General features: G+C 40.0%; 2 protein-coding genes across 13 annotated transcripts in view; one reads left to right on the top strand and one right to left on the bottom strand.

Moving 5' to 3' along the window:
- The window catches only part of FYTTD1 (forty-two-three domain containing 1), a 32,495-nt gene extending 24,804 nt beyond the window's left edge, over positions 1 to 7,691 (bottom strand). Inside the window, exons 1-2 of the mRNA XM_082458695.1 lie at positions 7,411 to 7,691; positions 2,652 to 2,780 (exon numbers count right to left, since the gene is read on the bottom strand). Of these exons, the coding sequence (XP_082314821.1) occupies positions 2,652 to 2,780; positions 7,411 to 7,516 (235 nt within the window). The 5' untranslated portion in view covers positions 7,517 to 7,691. The remainder of the gene's footprint in view (positions 1 to 2,651; positions 2,781 to 7,410) is intronic.
- Positions 7,692 to 7,944: 253 nt separating this feature from the next.
- Positions 7,945 to 17,702, top strand: part of RUBCN (rubicon autophagy regulator) — a 63,970-nt gene continuing 54,212 nt past the window's right edge. For 5 of the 12 annotated variants that reach the window (XM_082458527.1, XM_082458534.1, XM_082458530.1 and 2 more), the window contains exon 1: positions 7,945 to 8,188. In XM_082458527.1, the coding sequence (XP_082314653.1) occupies positions 8,091 to 8,188 (98 nt within the window). In that variant the 5' untranslated portion in view covers positions 7,945 to 8,090. The other 7 variants (XM_082458528.1, XM_082458536.1, XM_082458532.1 and 4 more) reach the window with 4 other exon arrangements.

Here is a 17,702-nt window from a genome sequence, read left to right as displayed (position 1 = left end):
AAATAGCATTCTCAAACTTTTTGGTCTCAGGACCTCTTTATACTCTTAAAAATTAATGAGGACCCCAAAGAGTTTGTGTTTCTGGTATTTCTGATATATAGGGTTTATGTTTACTGCTATTTACCACACTACAAATGAAAACTAAGACATTTAAAAACTATTTGTTATTTTATTAAAACAACAATAAACTCACAACATGTAGGGCAAATAACATTTTTAATGAAAAATAACTACTGTATTCCTAAACAAACAAAAATATCTAATAGGAAGAGTAGCATTGATTTGCATTTTTGCAAATCTCTTTAGCGTGTGGCTTAATAGGAGATAGCTAGATTCTCATTTCTGCTTCTGCTTCCAATCTGTTTTATTTATCACATGTCATGTAGACTTTGGAAAGTCCACTGTACATTCATGAGAGAATAAGACTGAAAACACAATGTCTTAGTATTATTATAAAAATAGTTTTGACCATGTGAACCCCTTGAGTCTTGGGGATTCCCCAGGATCTCTGGACAGCACTTTGAGAACTGCTGTTGTATAGTATTCCATCCCTGAAAGACATTTAGGTTGTTTGTACAAGTATGTATTGAATGACTAAATTATATTTCAGGTACAGAATTAGGAAGACTTTATTCACTTATTTGTTCAGCCGTCAAAAATAAATTATTGAGGGACTCCTCTGGTGGTCCAGCAGTTAAAACTCTACACTCCCAATGCAGGGGGCCCGGGTTCGACTCCTGGTCAGGGAAACTAGATCTCGCATGCCACAACTACAAGCCCGCATGCCACGACTAAAAAGATCGTGGCAAAGAAGATCCCGCGTGCCGCAACTAAGAACCGGAGCAGCCAAATAAATAAATAAATAATTTTTTAAAAAAATAAATAAATAATTGAGTATTTGCTAAGGGCTCTCTGTGCTACTTATTCCCTTACCTCAAGCTAACATCTTCACTGACATTATAACGTGGAAATCTGAACTTTTCCAAACCAATTAGAGCTTAAGAAAATCCCATACCTCTCTGAACATTCAGTGACAGCAGCAGCTCTTCTATTTTAGGCCCTGACAGATGTAAGTGGAGAACATACAAGCGCAATTTCAATCTCAGAAGATCCTAAGCTGCCGCTGGGTATCATTTAGCTCAAGGCTCAGATTATAACCCCTGTAAAAGGAAAGCTTTCCTGATCCTTCATGAATCAGATCCTATTTCACCTTATCCATTAAATCACCACCAATTTTCTTAGGACAAAATCCCTATCTAAAATCCTGTAGTACAATCAGAATTTCTCTTATGGTATTTCTCAACTCTATGTTTTCTACCTTATCTCTGTTACTAGAAATTCCTTGAAGTAAAAGAGTGCATCTTTACATACCCTGACAACCTGGTCAGTTCAGAGCATTTATCAGGTATTTAACAAACGATTAGCATAAATAAATATATTTCTGGCTTCTATGAACTCTAAAATTATTTTAAGACAAATCATATATAAAATATGGTATGTTGAGTAACATTTATAAGAAACCTTTAAATATAAATCACTGGAATTAAATATTAATTTTCTATAGCTAAATACCTATTACAAGATTTACTTACTTGGGTTCAGCTATCCAAGAAATTACTAGGGAAGAATAAATTCTTCTGCAGGGTCTAATCTTAGTTACAGGCATATGTTGAGGATATGCTGGCATATTAGCTGTTAAACATAGGATTAATTATGTTCAACCTATTGGAGATTATTTTCTACGTTTTTTAACATATAGGATAAAAATCAACTTAGGAATTAGTTTATCAAACATTTTTTCACATATGTAAAAAAGATCTAGAGTTTTAAAAATCTGAACAAATGTTTATTCTAAAATGCTGATGTAACTGCTAAAAAAGGTAATGAGTCACATATAATTAATAGTATTCAGTTACTGCCTTAAGTCCATTTTGGAACAAAATGTTGTAAATAAATAAGCTTCTAGATTACCAAAAATAACTGTATATGTAGAGTTCCAAGATCATTAGCCCATATCTAAAGCATTCAATTCTGTGTTACCTCTGGAGGATTTAACAAATCCTAAAGGTCCTGGATGATAAGATAAATAATATAGAAGTCATTTTCTATGCAGAATAGTAGTCTCCACATATTTATAAAAGGTTTTCCTATAGAAACCTGTTTCCTATAACTCTATAGAATTAACAGGAAGGCATGATTTAATTCAAATTAAGAGAATTTTCTAGTGAACAGTGCTGTCTCCAGTAATGGAATAAGTTATGTTGTGAGGTGGTATGCTCTTTCACTGAATATATTTAAGCTGGAGTTACATAGTCATCCATCAGACAAACCTCTAACTGTGAAGGAGATTAAGACTTCATGATATGTAAGATCCTTTATAAATCTTTAGTCCTAAACATAATAAAGACTTTATATACTGAGGTTACTTTAAAATGACTTAATGTCTTTAAGAAATAGTGTTATCACCTATTTAAGGAAACCTGAATTTTTACCAGATTGTAAGATTAAACAAAACCCTGAGAGAAGGAAAAATACAAATCACAAAGGGTACTGATATACTTACTTCCTCCACGCTTTAGGTATGTATCAAAGGTAGTATACTATGAACCCACAAATAACGGGTCTTTATTAAAGCTTACTGCAAAACTTACCAGAATTCTGTTGAATTCCCCATCTTACTCTCATCCTGAATTGCCGGGCACCACTTTGCTGGAGTCTTCTATTTAGTCTTGGGAAATTCTGTTTCTTTCCTTCCTTTCGATTCAATTTGATGATATCATCTATGATAGACGAAATGTGATGATTACCTTCATTTTAACTTAATGACTCAATTACTCAGTCTCATTTTCTAGTTGATAGATTTCCTACGTCCCTAACTTCTTTTCTACGTTGAAAGCACTTTGATAAGAGGATAATAATGATATGAACATAAAAGCTCAAATCAGCCAATATATTTGGAGCAATGAACAATGGTTTTGTAGGAAAAGTTCAAGTCAATAGCCCAAAGCAGAGCTACCAACTAATGAAGATTTCTGTTACTCACAGTATTTCTTTCCCTAATAAATATAAATAAGCAAAAACCTGTTTACAAAAATTACTCATACTTACTTTCCATAATCACATAAGTCTCCAGTTTTTAAAGATGACCACCTTTCAATAAAACCATTGGCAGTCAAAAAATAAATCATTCAAAGACTAAATTTCTAAGTTCACCTCAATTCAGCAAATATTTATTGAGTATATACTATATGCAATGAATATATGTGGTAGGCTGTGCTGTAACAGAAACAAACAAAAGTAAAATATGATCCCTATTCTCAGTAAGTTTAAAATTAATGATGGAAACAGACATGTAAATAGTAAACAAAAAATTAAACAAGTACCATAACAAAGGTATAGTACAAAAAGAAAATACTGTTGGTTCTTTGCTCATTTAGCAAAGCAATTCAGTGTTACCTTATTTTTCTTTCTACACTGTTCTCTCTCTCTCTCTCTTTTTTTTGGCCGTGCTGCGTGGCACGCAGGACTGTAGGATCTTAGTTCCCCGATGACCAGGGATCGAACCCGTGCCCTCTGCAGTGGAAGCGTGGAGTCCTAACCACTGGACCACCAGGGAATTCCCTCTACACTGTTCTCTCTAAGTCTCATCATTTCCCCAAACACTTCCAGACCATCCCAAAGTAATTCACAAACATCACATTGCTCTAATACCACAACAGAACAATGTGAAGATCAGAAAACTAAATGTACTCCAGATCCCTATTTACATCTGTTTAAAGGAGATTACTAGAAGACAAAAAATACTCATTTAAGAATATCCAAACACTTTCTCCAAAGTTCCAACTCCAATATTAATTTTGCTGATTGAAAATACAGTAAATAAACCAAATAAATTGAACGTCAACAACTTCTTAATAAAATTAACAAAAACTAACCTCAGCTGTTTTTTTTCCAAACTACTCTAAATACAAATAATCTAACAACTATATCAATATAACTAGTCTTTTCTGAAGTCAAAGAAGGAAATATAGATTACAGGAATCCTTTCTTATATATTACTACTCTACCTCGCTAACCTCTAATCTTTTTAAAAATTTATTTATTTATTTATTTATTTATTTATTTATTCATTTATTTATTTATTTATTTATGTCTGCAGTGAGTCTTCGTGGCTGCTTGCGGGCTTTCTCTAGTTGCTGCAAGTGGGGGCTACTCTTCGTTGCAGTGCACCAATCTCTAATCTCTAAGACTCTAAACTACATTTAAATATTCATAGAAAATAATTCAAATCCCTTCAAAGTAGTTTGTTACCTTGAGATCCATCCCTCAGCTACAAAAAAGTTCATCAAAGTTAGACACTCAAAAACAGTTTTTTACAAAATACAAAGATTTCACAAATATCAGAGCCATGAACATGTTAAATTCTCAGTAAGCAGAAAGGGAATAGTTAGACACCACTTTTGAAATACTACTTTCCTCTAACAGGGTGCTACTTATTCTTCACCAGAAGTCTGAGATCTCAGAGCCATTAGAGTACGCCCCAAAAATGAACTTGGTCTGGGGAACCACAAAATAAAAAAAGGCAGAGTATAATTTTGACTAACCAGGCTGATTTAAAAACAGAGCGTTATAGAGTATAAACATAACGAAAAATTAAACGTAGCAAAGCATATCAAACATAAAATTATGTTTTCTATTTAAACATTTTATTATCTAAATCCTCAGTTAAATGGAGCTACCATGACAGAGAGGATTCTTGCAATCTAAAAGAAGATAATGGCTTTCTCCTAATCGAGGAGTAGACAGGGTATCAGAAATTTTAAAAAAAATCCATTATGAACTACTTTTATAAAAAACTAGGGGTATACATGTGATAACAATAACAGTAATAGTAGTAACTGAGTACTAATAGGATTGTTCTGAAAACATGTATTCATTCAATTCTCACAATAATTCTATGAAATAACTATTATAATACCCATTTTCAAACTAAGATACTGAGGGACTTCCCTGGTGGTCCAGCGGTTAAGACTGCATTCCCAATGCAGGGAACCCAGGCTCCATCCTTGGTCAGGGAACTAGATCCTTCACGCCGCAACTAAGAGCCCGCATGCCGCAACTAAAAGATTCCCGCATGCTGCAACTAAAGATCTGGCACACAGCAACGAAGATCCCACGTGCCGCAACTAAGACCTGGCACAGCCAAAGAAAGAAAGATTTTTTTTTAAAAAATTAAGAAATTGAGCCACAATGAGGCCAGCTATTGGTAACCTTGGTAGATAATTCCATATGAATATTCACATAAACTTGATAGAACCACAATTAAAAACAAAACAAAAAATTAGATTCTAAAACCTATGCACACTGGATAAAATGGGATATTCACAAAGCATAATAACTGCCTAAAATACCTATCTCTTCATCACATCTCTGTAAAATTCTCACTAAAACAAAACAAGGCATCTAAAAAAAAAAAAGGGCACCTGACAGAATGCTGTATGTTCGTAAGGGAGAAGAGAGACCAATCTCTCTTTTAGCTATCCACTGCACTTCATTTCTGTCTTCAAAGAGAATTATCCCTCAGTTTTCTTCATTTGAACATCCTAATCACTGAACAAAATACATACAAAAAACTTAGAAACTTAAGAAATGTAATGCTTACGACACTACATGGTTAACACTTCCTACATCTAGAGCTTGGTGCTCTAGAACCAGACTGAAATCCTGACTCCATCACTTACTTACGGTATGACTGTGGGCAAGTTATTTAATTTCTCTATGCCTCAGGTTTTGTAAAATGGGAATAACAACAACGGCTTATACAATATGTGCGTGTATATATGTAAATATGGTGCTTACTGTGTACCAGGTACTGTTCTGAGCAGTTTACATATGCCTATTGACTTATTTAATACTTACAGCAACCGTCTGAGGTAGTGTCTCACCTTTTTACAGATGAGGTACTGAGAAGCAATTTGCCCAAGATCAAATGGCTCATAAGTGGCAGAAGCAGGATTTGAACTGAGACAGTCTGGGATTCGGGATTCCATGCATGCTCTTTATCATTAGGAGTAAGTACCTCATAGGATTATTATCGGGATAATTTAACACATATAAAATGCTTAGTCCAGTGCTTGGCGAGTAGTAAGCACTCAATAAATATTCGTTATTATATTTTTTCTTGGCTTTAATTCAAAAGACTTCTCATTTCTTTAGAGGTCACTACTGACTAGCAGTAAGGCAAGACTTGAGGCCAAACCTATGATTTCTGATGATTTGCTTAATTCACATCTTGGGTTCTAACTTAAGACAAACACAGAAACCAAGAATTCTTGACTTTTGACTACGAACTTTGCAGAAAAACCACAACAAAAAAGAAAAATATCGTCCTCGGAAAAGTTACACCTCTGTATCCCCTAGTCGGGTACTTTTCAAATATCCGAAAAATTGTAGGCCTCACGCAGAGCTAACCACATTTAATACCAAAACCTGAATCCCGACAAAAACGTTATTACTTTTAAACCAACCAAGCCAAACACAGAGACTAGTGCCTCAGTGGTGTTAGGTCTGAATTTTTAATTGAATCGCCAATCTCCCTGCTTTTTACCTAATCGTCACCAAACCACCCCACTCTCTTAGATCCTATGCTTTACTTGGCTTCCCATCAACCCACGTAAACCCTCCTTCGGTTTTCGCTTCGTTTTTTTCTAATCGCTAGCTTGAAGGACTGGATGAGGAGAATGTGCTTTTCTAGGCACCGCCTAATACACCACCATCCCACGAAGTCCTTCCTATCTTTTCTTTCTGTCAAGCGCCCCGGCCCCGCGGTGGCCCGGCCGTCTGGGGCCCGTCAGAAATGGCCAACTCTCGGGGCGTCTTGACGCTTCTGTGCGGCGCCAGGCGCAGGCCCGGGCGCATAAAACGCCCAACCAGCCCTTCTCGGGAACCACGGATTTAACCGAACCCGCTGGGCTCTCGAAGAGCTTCCTCAGAAAGGACGGCTCCGTCCGACCCTTGCCCTCGCCCCCCGATAACGCCCACCGCGCACAAGCCTGAGGTGAAACCCGCGGAGTTTTCTTCACAAAGAGCCGGGGTCACCCGCAAGTGGCGGCTCCCCTTTCGGGGGGGGCGGAAACAGGTTCGGCACTCCTCTGCCTTCCCAACCTCCCGGCCCGAAGCGCCCCCCGTCCCCTCAGACACAGCCCCGCCGAGGGGACGCCCGAGGCCCCCGGGCTCGATCCTGACACCAGAAAGCGCTCCCCCGTCCCCACCGGCCCCCGCTTGGTTCCGCCCACCCGTAAGAAAACTCCATCGACAACTGCGGCCAACCACCCCTTCCCCCACAAACCGCGGTACTTGGTTCCACCCACACCTCCTCCCACTCCAACTTGGTGCGACTCGGCTCCTCACCCAAAGACATATCAATTTTGTCCAGGTTTTCATTGCTGCGGGCTTTCGGCGGCGGCGGCGGCGGGGTCGCGGTGGCTCCCATTAACCGGGTACCAAACCGGTTCATAGCTGGAGACGTCGCGCTGGAACACTCAGCGAAGAAGGCCAGGGGCTGAGGCCTGCCACCTCCCACTCACGCACGCAGACTAGCCGCACAGACGGAGCGCGCACGCGTGCTGGCTGCGCCCTCTCCCACCCGCGGCGGAGGGCTGGGGCAGGAACCAAGAGACGAGCGGCCGGCGAGAGTGGCCCCGGGCCCCGGACTCGCCCCTAGCGCCTCTTACCGGACCGGAGGAAACATTGCACCCGCTGCTCTGGCCGCTCTCGAGGGCCGCTGGTTTAGCAGTTAGCCTTTCCGCCCAAATTATGCTGGACCCTGAACACCTCAGAATCACATGCCTTAAATGAGATCATGTTCCTCCGTGCCCTTCGAGTCCCTCCTGCTACAGAAAGGCCCCCTAAGCTTTGGTACACACGAACCTTTCACACCCCCACTGCAGAGCAGCCCCAGAGGCTGCGAGCGTGAACTGCAGAACTGCGCCCCAGCTCCCCTCTCCACGGCCAGCACGCGGAGCGACACGTCCGGACGCAAAGCAGAGGCTGCACTGATACTACTTGCGTCAGCATACTAATAAAAGTAAATGCTAACGTTTCGCGTATCTGTACCACTTCTCAGCCGGCGCTCTCAAAACATTTTGCACGGTACCTTATTAAGACATCACCTTCCCTCGGGAGAGCGGTAAGTACCTCTGCTTATTTGGCTGCATTTTTCTCTAATTCACTTGCGTTGGGAATTGATAGGGGGATTCATTTTCTTTCTAATCATCCCTATGGGAAAACTTATTAATATTTGATGAATTCCTGCATAGTAACTTTTTTTTCTGTTAACAAAACCTGATATTCTCTCTTTCTTACCTCCTTCTGCTCCAGATAACTGCGCTTGTGTGGAAGCATTTAGGTTATATCATCCTCATAGCAGCTTAAACTAAGACATTTGCATCTAAGAAAAAAAATTAGGGGCAGGTATTCTGTTCATTTAGAAATCTCTGCCCCCCTCTGCACTTCCTAAAAGTTCTCTTTGCATAGAAACGAACAAGTGACCTAAAGTATCTCAAACCCACAATAGCTTATCTATACTTTATTTTTTTCCCTAAGACAAAAATACAACCATGTGAGACGAGTGAATCAGCTGAAGAGGCACCTATAAAGGGATGCAAGAAACTTAAATGGTGGAGGAAGGTTTGGACTCAAAAAGACCCATGAACAATATTCAGCATGTCAAGGAGAGTATCGTGTATGCTCTTAGCACAATGTGCTTGATTTTATTACTATTCCACTCTGCAGCTGCCACCCCTTTCCCAACTGCTAAGAACTAGGGAACTCGATTGTAGAGAAGTACAAGAGAGACCTAGGTTTTATTGAGTGGTTTCACTCACTTCAGTCATTCACCTTGTGAACTTGGGAGAGTGTCTGGGCCTCATAATCATCTTCAAAACAAGTAGTTATACTAAATATATGTTATACTTAATTATTTCTAAGATTCCTTACAGTTCTAAAATCTTCTAAGCACAAGATACTTTTCTACATACTATCCTTCTCTCACTAGAAATAACTTCTGCAATCTCTACTTATTTGTAGGAGCAAACTACAGGGAGGATCATTGGATTCAGTTCTTAATTTTATGGAAGAAAATTAATGCATTTAGAGTTCGGATACATTTTGTACTTCAGGCAGTATAGGACAGATAATAAAAATCCCAAATGTGCAAAATCCTTCCCACATCAATTTATAAAGATTCCCTTTTATCCTGGTCTTCTCCCCAAAACTGAAGCCCCATACCAAATCTCCTTAGCTCTAGAGGGAACATGCTCCAAGGTTTCATGAAGCAATCCTAGCTGTTGTATTTCAGACTTTCAGATTTCTCCAAGGGCTGAGGGTCTCAGAGTCTCAGAGCACCCTGATTCCAAAGGGAAAAACAAGAAAACAAGAGGCATTGGAGTTCAGGATAGGTCAGCCACACACAAAACAATACAAAGCAAAAGAGCAACCTGAGACACACAGCAACAGTGAAGAGGGAGAAAAGCCAAGAAATCAGAACTGGGGCTTGTCCAAGAAGTTGACCAGTCAGCTACAGGGCTGGAGTTCAAAGGTCAACCCTGCAATTTTCTGGGGCACGAGAGGCAGCTATTCATTTAATCCTATATTCATTGAGCACCAGGCATTGTAATAGGCCCTGGGGATAAAATGGTGAGCAAGATGGATGCCGTCCCTATCTTCACATAGCTTGCAAAGCAAAAAACGTTTTCTGAGCATGTACTGTGAATAAGGCACTGTGCTGGACACTGAGTGGACAGCCTTTGTCTTCAATTCAGCAGCTTCATCTAAGTCAAAATAAACATAGAATTCAAGCCGCTGCCCTTTCTGGAGGCTTGATTTCATACAATGTAGATCAGACAACATCTAGGATTGCCAGATAAAATACAGGACCAGTTAAATATGAATTTCAGATAATGAACAATTGTTTAGTATAAGTTTTGTCCCAGGTTTCAGAAAAACAGGAATTTTTTTTTTTTTTTGGCCACAGAATATCGCATGTAATATTTAGGATGTATTTATACTAAACAATTATTCGTTGTTTATCTGAAAGTAAAATTTAACTGGGAGTCTAATATTTTTATTTGCTAAATCTGGCAACCTTAACAACATCATACTTTTCTATTAACATGTTCCAGCTCTCTTTTCACAGTGTGCATAGAGATCTATATTCTCTTCAAAGGTAAGCACAACTCATATATTTAACCCTTAACTTTATTAGTTTGATATATCTTTTAGGTCCCCCCTTTTTTCAGCTTTATTGAGATATAATTGACAGACAATAAAAGACACATACTTAAAGTGTGCAGTTTATACAGGTGTGAAATATATACCTGTGAAAATACCGCCATAATCAGAATAATAAATATTATCATCCCCAAAAGTTTTCCTGTGCTGTGTAATTCCTCCCCCCAACCTCAACCTAAGTAAGCAACCACTGATGTTTTCTGTCACTATAGATTAATTTGCATTTTTTAGAATTTTATATAAATGGAATCATATAGTATATACTCTTTTTTGTATCTGGATTGTTTCACTCAGCATAATTGTTTCAAATCTGTATGCCTTTTATTATTTTTCTTGCCTTATTACACTGACTGGGGACTCCAGTACCATGTTAAACAGGAATGGTGAAAGTGGACATCTTTGACTAGTTCCCAGCCCCAGGGGGAAAGCATTCAGTCTTTCACCATTAAGTATAATGTTAGATTTTTTGTTGATGCCCTTTATCAGGTTGAGGAAGTTCCCTTCTACTGGTTTGCTGAGAGTTTTAGTTATGAGTGAATGTTGAATTTTATCTAATGCTTTTTCTGCATCTGAGATGACCAAATGGTTTTTCTTTTTAAATTTATTAATATGGTAAATTATATTGGCTGGTTTTCAAATGTTGAACCACCCTTGCATTTCTAGGATAAACCTACTTGGTCATGGTATATTATCCTTTTTATATATTATTGGATTTGGTTTGCTAATATTTTGTCAAGGATATTGTTTCTATTTTCATGAGTGATATTGATGTGTGATTTCCTTTTCTTGTAATGTCTGTGCCTGATTTTGGTATCAGCTCTTTTGCTTTTCAGAAGAGTATTTTTAGAATTCGTATGTTGATGTAATTTGTATTACACTTGAATAATAAGGGAGCTAGGTATAATTTGTATTATATGTGGTTATAGTATGTATTAGGTATGACTATTATTATTATACCTAACTCCCTTAAGCTACTTGTATGTACAGTACAGTTTTTCTTCTCTTTTCTGCTCAATTCTTCTCATTACCCCCTTTGCCACTGTTTTCTGCTGTGGTAGCTTTTCTTGCCACCTTGCTACAGCTTCCTCTTTCTCTTTTATGTTGCCCTTTTCTTTTGTTTTAAGTGTTTATAGCTGTTCTAGTCTTCTGCCTTTTAATCTCAGGATTCATTCATTCATGTATTCAAACAGAGTTTGAGTCCCTACTCCGGGCAAGACACTGTGCTACACAGTACAGTGTTACAGCCGAGGACATGACACGCAGGATAGCAGGCATAGCTGGAGGCATTACTAGTCTCCAGCTCCCTGGCCCTCAGTTTTCTCTGACTAGCAGGTAACCTGCTTGGATAGACAGGGGAACTTGAAGGGGAATTCTTCCTGGGCTCAGAGGTTGGACCTCTAGCCCACTCCTTATTAGGCCTTGTCTTCTCTGGGCAGGGCAGGGGTCCTGTCAACCAAAGGTTCTAGGTCAATTCACTGAATGACTAATTGTGGGATTTTCTAAAGCTACACAAATTTACATAAATCACACAATTTCCCCCTAGTTATGTAAAGATTGTTTCTTTTAAAAAATGTATCTTTGGACTTCGCTGGTGGCGTAGTGGTTAAGAATCCACCTGCCAATGCAGGGGACACGGGTTCGAGCCCTGGTCCGGGAAGATCCCATATGCTGCAGAGCAACTAAGCCCGTGTGCTACAACTACTGAGCCTGCGCTCTAGAACCCGTGAGCTACAACTACTGAGCCCACGTGCCACAACTACTGCAGCCCGCGCACCTACAGCCTGTGCTCCGCAACAAGAGAAACCACCACAAAGAGAAGCCCGTGCACCACAGTGAAAAGTAGACCCTGCTCGCCGCAACTAGAGAAAACCTGCATGCAGCAATGAAGACCCATCGCAACCAAAAATAAATAAATAAAATAAATTACAAAAAATATATATATATCTTCAATTTCCTCAACTTGCAATAGATAGATTGGTAGTCTAGGAAGGCTCTGAAGAGCCAGGATTCTAGGCTCCTCATGCTGTTGGACAATCTGAAAGTAAGTTGCATACATCATGACTCTATAGAATATATCTCTAAGTATATTCTTTTATATAACAAAGGTAAAATGATCAAATTCAGGAATTTAACATTGATGCAGTTCTATTCTCTGATGTATAGTCCATATTCAAATTTTGCCAACTATCCTAATAAATAATTATCCTTTGTAACAATTTTTTTTTCCAATCTAGGATCCAGTCCAGTTTCATATGTTGCATTTCTTTGTCCTGCCTCTTTTGTCTCCTTTCATCATAAAAAGTTTGTCAGCCTTTCTTAGTCTTTTATGATATTTACCTTTTTGAAGATTGAAGGCATTGGTGCATAGCTTATCCTTCAATTTGGTTTTGTCTTATTGTCAGCCTATGATTAGATTTGAGTTATTCACTTTTGTCAAGGATACTACCTAAGTGATGTTGGCTCATTCTCAGTACTTAACGTCAGAAGGCACATGATGTCATTTTGTCTTATTGGTGATCTTTAGTCACTTGGTTAAGGTGATGTCTGCCAGATTTCTTCATTGTAAAGATACTTTTCCCCCCATATATAATGAATAAGTAATCTTTGGGGAGATGGTTCGAGACTGTGTAAATATTCTGTTTCGGAACAAATTTCACTGACGGCTTTAGCATCCATTGATGATTCTTGCCTGAATCAATTATTATGATGGTGGCTACAAAATAGTGATTTTCTAACACTATCATTCCTCTACATTCATAAGCTGACATTCTACTGTGAAAAGAGCTTTACCTCCCCGCCCCCTTTCTTCCTTCCTTTTTCTATGTATTTATTTATTTGCATACTTATTTATATATACATATACGTTTCCGTAGAAATTCACAGACTCATTTCATGTTCAAAAATCCTCTTCTGAAAAGCAAAGGGGTGCAGAGTGTAAGGGTCGTGCTTACCTTTGAAAAGAATGTAGATATGTAGACATATCATGAATTAACTCATTTTGATGCTCAAATTGCTTTTGACTTGGTGAGTGGGCGACATCCCTTAGCGTTAAAATTAATATTTTAAAAAATGCTGCTAAGAATAATTTTAGTGAATATAATAAAAAGAAAATATTCATGACTATAATTGATATTTGTTGAATATATTCAAGAAAACTATTTCTTAAAACCAAACTTTTGGCAAATAAGTGTCATGAGCTTTAAAAATCTGTTATTTGAATAAATGATTATTGAGTGAAATTTGCTTTCTGCCAGTGGTACTCTAGGACCAACTACCATTTGTATAAAAATTGCATCCTGGTAAATCTTGAAAACAAACAGATTAATCAAGATCAATAAAGTTCTTTAGATTTTTTGACTTTTAAAATATTAATTCAGCAAGCAGTTGCTAAGTAAGGCCATTACGTTTATGTGACACTATTGAACCCTGATGCTAGATAGTCTTGCATTTTTGACCTTTTGCATTTGGATCCCAGATGCACAAAATTGGGTTAATCACAATCCTTGGTTCATGATATACTCTCATCATTTTCCAAGCATGACCCATTTTCATTTGTTAGTTATTTTAAATAACTGATTATAATTAGTTATGGTTTCATAACTAATTTTTTATAACTTTTAATATTTATTTATTTATTTATTTTGGCTGCTCCGGGTCTTAGTTGCAGCATGCATGTGGGATCTAGTTCCCCGACCAGGGATCGAACCCAGGCCCCCTGCATTGGTAGCGTGGAGTCTTACCCACTGGACCACCAGGGAAGTCCCCTAGTTATTTTTAAAATTGTGCACCTACAAACCCATCACTCAAAACAAAAGCTAGAACAGACAATAACCCTATGACCTGGCAATTCTGCTTCTAGGTATGTACCCAGGAGAAACCCTTGCTTATGTACAAGAGGTGACACGTAAAAGAATATTCATAGCAGCGCTGTTTACAATAGCAAAAACCTGGAAACAACCCAAATGCTCATCAGTGGACAGCAACATGAATAAACTGGTGTATTCACACAATGAACTATTATATAGCAGTCAAAATCAATGAATTATAGTGATACACAATATAAATAAATTTTGGGACTTCCTTGGTGGCGCAGTGGTTAAAAATCCACCTGCCAATGCAGGGACATGGGTTTGATCCCTGGTCTGGGAAGATCCCACATGCCACGGAGCAAATAAGCCCTTGTGCCACAACTACTGAGCCTGCACTCTACAGCCCGCGCACCACAACTGTTGAGCCCACATGCTGCAACTACTGAAGCCTGCGCACCTAGAGCCCGTGCTCCGCAACAAGAGAAGCCACCACAATGAGAAGCCTGTGCACTGCAATGAAGAGTAGCCCCCGCTCACCACAGCTAGAGAAAGCCCACGCGCAGCAATGAAGACCCAACGCCGCCAAAAATTTTAAAATAAAATAAATAAATAAATAAAAATAAATCTTTTTGTAATATTAAGCAAAAAAAAAAAAGGCCTCAAAGAATAAATACAGCTTAATAGCGTTTTTTATAAAGTTAGAACACAAAAATTTTTAAAATAATTTTTAGGAATATGGATAGATGCAAAGAAACTATATTAAAAGAGAAGCAGTGGAATTATAAACAAGGGATTTAGGATATGGCTACCTGGGGTGAGGGAAAGCAGAGGGATGGGATGGGGGAGTGGGCACATGGCTAGTGTAGGTTACTGTCATGCTTATTAACTGACTGCTTTAAAGAAAATAAGTGTAGGGAATTCCCTAGTGGTCCAGTGGTTGGGGCGCCTCGCTTTCACTGCTGAGGGCCCGGGTTCAATCCCTGGTCGGGGAAGTAAGATCCCCACAAGCCACACAGCGTGGCCAAAAAAATAAAAATGAAAAAAAAAGTGTAAACCCAGTCTTGGACATATGAGGAAATTCCTGTTTTCTAGAACTTTTACTACAATTTTAATTCTAGAATTTCCTGATAAAAGCTGACTGACTTTCATGTAAATATATGTTAAAATCATGTGGCATTAATTTGGGATTATACTATATGCCAAAAAATGAAGTTCATACATTTGTAGAAACAGAAGGTACTGAAATCCCAATAACTAACACTGCCCCTTTCTTAAAAAGTATAACCCTTTGGTAGGAAAATATGAGAAAGTTTGAATAAGAATATATTTTATATAAATGGAAATTGGAAATCATAATTTGCATTAAAAGGCTCTTTCACTTTCAATTCACAAAAAAAGTTTTCTCAAGTTTGAAAATTTCTGAAAGTCATGTATTATTTTTAATAGAGTAACTAGTTTTTATGGAGTTAACCTAGATCTCTCCCTAACAGAGTAGTGCTGATTCTGTTGCCTTACCATGGCTCTAATCCCAACCTCCTTGTTCCCTACAGCCACTGCCCAAGTTTAGGCCTGGACTTACAAACCCAAAGTCCACATTTAGCCTACAGAATTTTTTTTTTTTGGCCCGTGTAATGTTTACATTTAAAAAAATTGTTGCCAATATTTTAAAAATTGGAAATTGTACTTAAAAATGCAGATTCCAGCTTTATTAAAAAATCAGAATATTTGGCAACATTCAACTATAGCTAAGATGAGACTTTCCTTTTTGGATGAGGCATGGGGGTTCCAGTTCAGAGAGTTTCTGCGATTCTCCGACAACTGGCTCACTTCACTCATTGGCATTACACTTGGCCTTTATAGGGACTTCCAACCTGTTCTCATATCCATTCTTTTGACCTTCCCTCCAACATAGTACATACCCCATTACCTCTCCACATTGTTAAAAGTAGCTTTCTAAGCAGGTTTGATCAAATCACTTCTTGATTTGCATATCCTTGATTTGCTCCTAATTGTTCTTAGGATAAAATCCAAACTCACGACGGCGTCATGATCTGGTCTGCCTGTTTCTCACCTCTTCCCAGCTCTGATTACTACTCAGAACCAGCTGTTCCCAGACCCGCTTCCTCATGTCTGTGTTACTCTCTTCGCCTTCTCTTCCCTTCTTCTCCAGGCTAACTCATACTCATCCTAAAAGACTCTGCTCTGACATCAGTCCTCCAGGAAACCTTTCCCCAAAGCTTTTGCCTCCTCCCCTTCGTTTGTGATCCCAAAGCGACATGAGCTCTTCCGAGTTTGTGAGTTCTTCATTAAAAGTTTTGAGGTCTCCAAACACCACCAACAGGTGTTAAACCCGGGTAGGCTAAAGTGGGGTTAATCGTACTTGGATTAAGACCAGCGTTATTTTCGAGTCTAGACCTCTGACCGAGTATGGTTCCAAGGGTGATGTGTGACAGGCATGTGTAAAGGTCCATACCAATACGAACTCCGGAGACTAGGGTTGGTGAGCGTTTCAGACCCCGGCTCCCCGCCGGGTGCACTACCGCAAGCTCGCCGCCAGGGTCTGAAGTCGCTGCGAGCGCAGCCTCTGATTGGATAGGGCGGTGCATGCCGGTAGCGGCCGGGCCTTCGAAGTGCTTGCTGGGAGTTGTAGTTCTTGGAGCCGGAAGCGGGGGTGGCAGGGCTAGAAACAGCAGCTGAGGCAGCAGTCACTGCCTTTGCTGTCACCCGGCTGTAGTGCATGACTCTGAGCCCACCGGCCGTGGGTGTCTCCTCGGTTCCCGGGGGACTCCGGGAGCCCTGAGGGGCGAAGCGACGGGGACGCCTCTCTTAAGAGAAGAGGCGACGTCGCAGCCCCGGATGCGGGCAGAGGGCGCGGGAATGGAGCTTGGCGGCTGCGAGGAGGGCTTGCCGGAGGAGAGCAGGTGGGCTGGGAAAGGGCCGGGGAGTCGCTGGCGGATGGATGCGCTGAAGCCCCGGAAGGCTTGAGAGGGCTCGGACAGCACGGGGAGACCTGCCGGGCGCGACAGACATGAGGGCAACTGTGGGCAACTTGTTTGGGAAGAAATTCTGAAAGGAGGGACGCGCAGGGCGTGGATAGGGCGGACGAAGGAACGGGCTTAGTGAGGGTGAAGGAGGGGGCTAGGGTATGTTGAGGGCGGGGGCTTGGGGAGTGGGCAGAAGTGGGTGAAGCTCAGATCCAAGGCTGCTGGAGAGGAGGTGGATATTGAGAGGTGCTGTAGTGAGATTTCATAGGCCAGAGTCTATAGGTAGCAGTAGGGGACAAGGTGGGTGCCCCAACTGAAACTTGCGGTGACAGCAATTCGGGCCAATATTAAGAAGGTTGAAGTAAGAATTTCTGGGAGCAAAGGTTAGGCATTATGAGTGGCCTAGAAAGAAGCTTAGGAAAGATGAATGTGAGGAAAGAGTGAAGAAGAGCCTGCGGATGAAAGTGGGCGATTGTAATGGCAGTGGAATGGGGATGGGGGCTTGCTAGTTGGACTAGAAATTGCGTGCGTGCCCTTTGTCAAAGCTGGATCCCTGTTAGAGAGTAACAGGACCGCCCTGTCGTTTCCTTTTCATACTTAAACCCTTCACTCCTTCCCC

The sequence above is a fragment of the Balaenoptera physalus genome (genome assembly GCF_965194825.1).
Source record: "Balaenoptera physalus genome assembly, chromosome: 4".
NCBI lineage: Eukaryota > Metazoa > Chordata > Mammalia > Artiodactyla > Balaenopteridae > Balaenoptera > Balaenoptera physalus.
The sequence above is the reverse complement of the archived record's forward strand: the minus strand, read 5'-3'. Positions and strand labels throughout refer to the sequence as shown.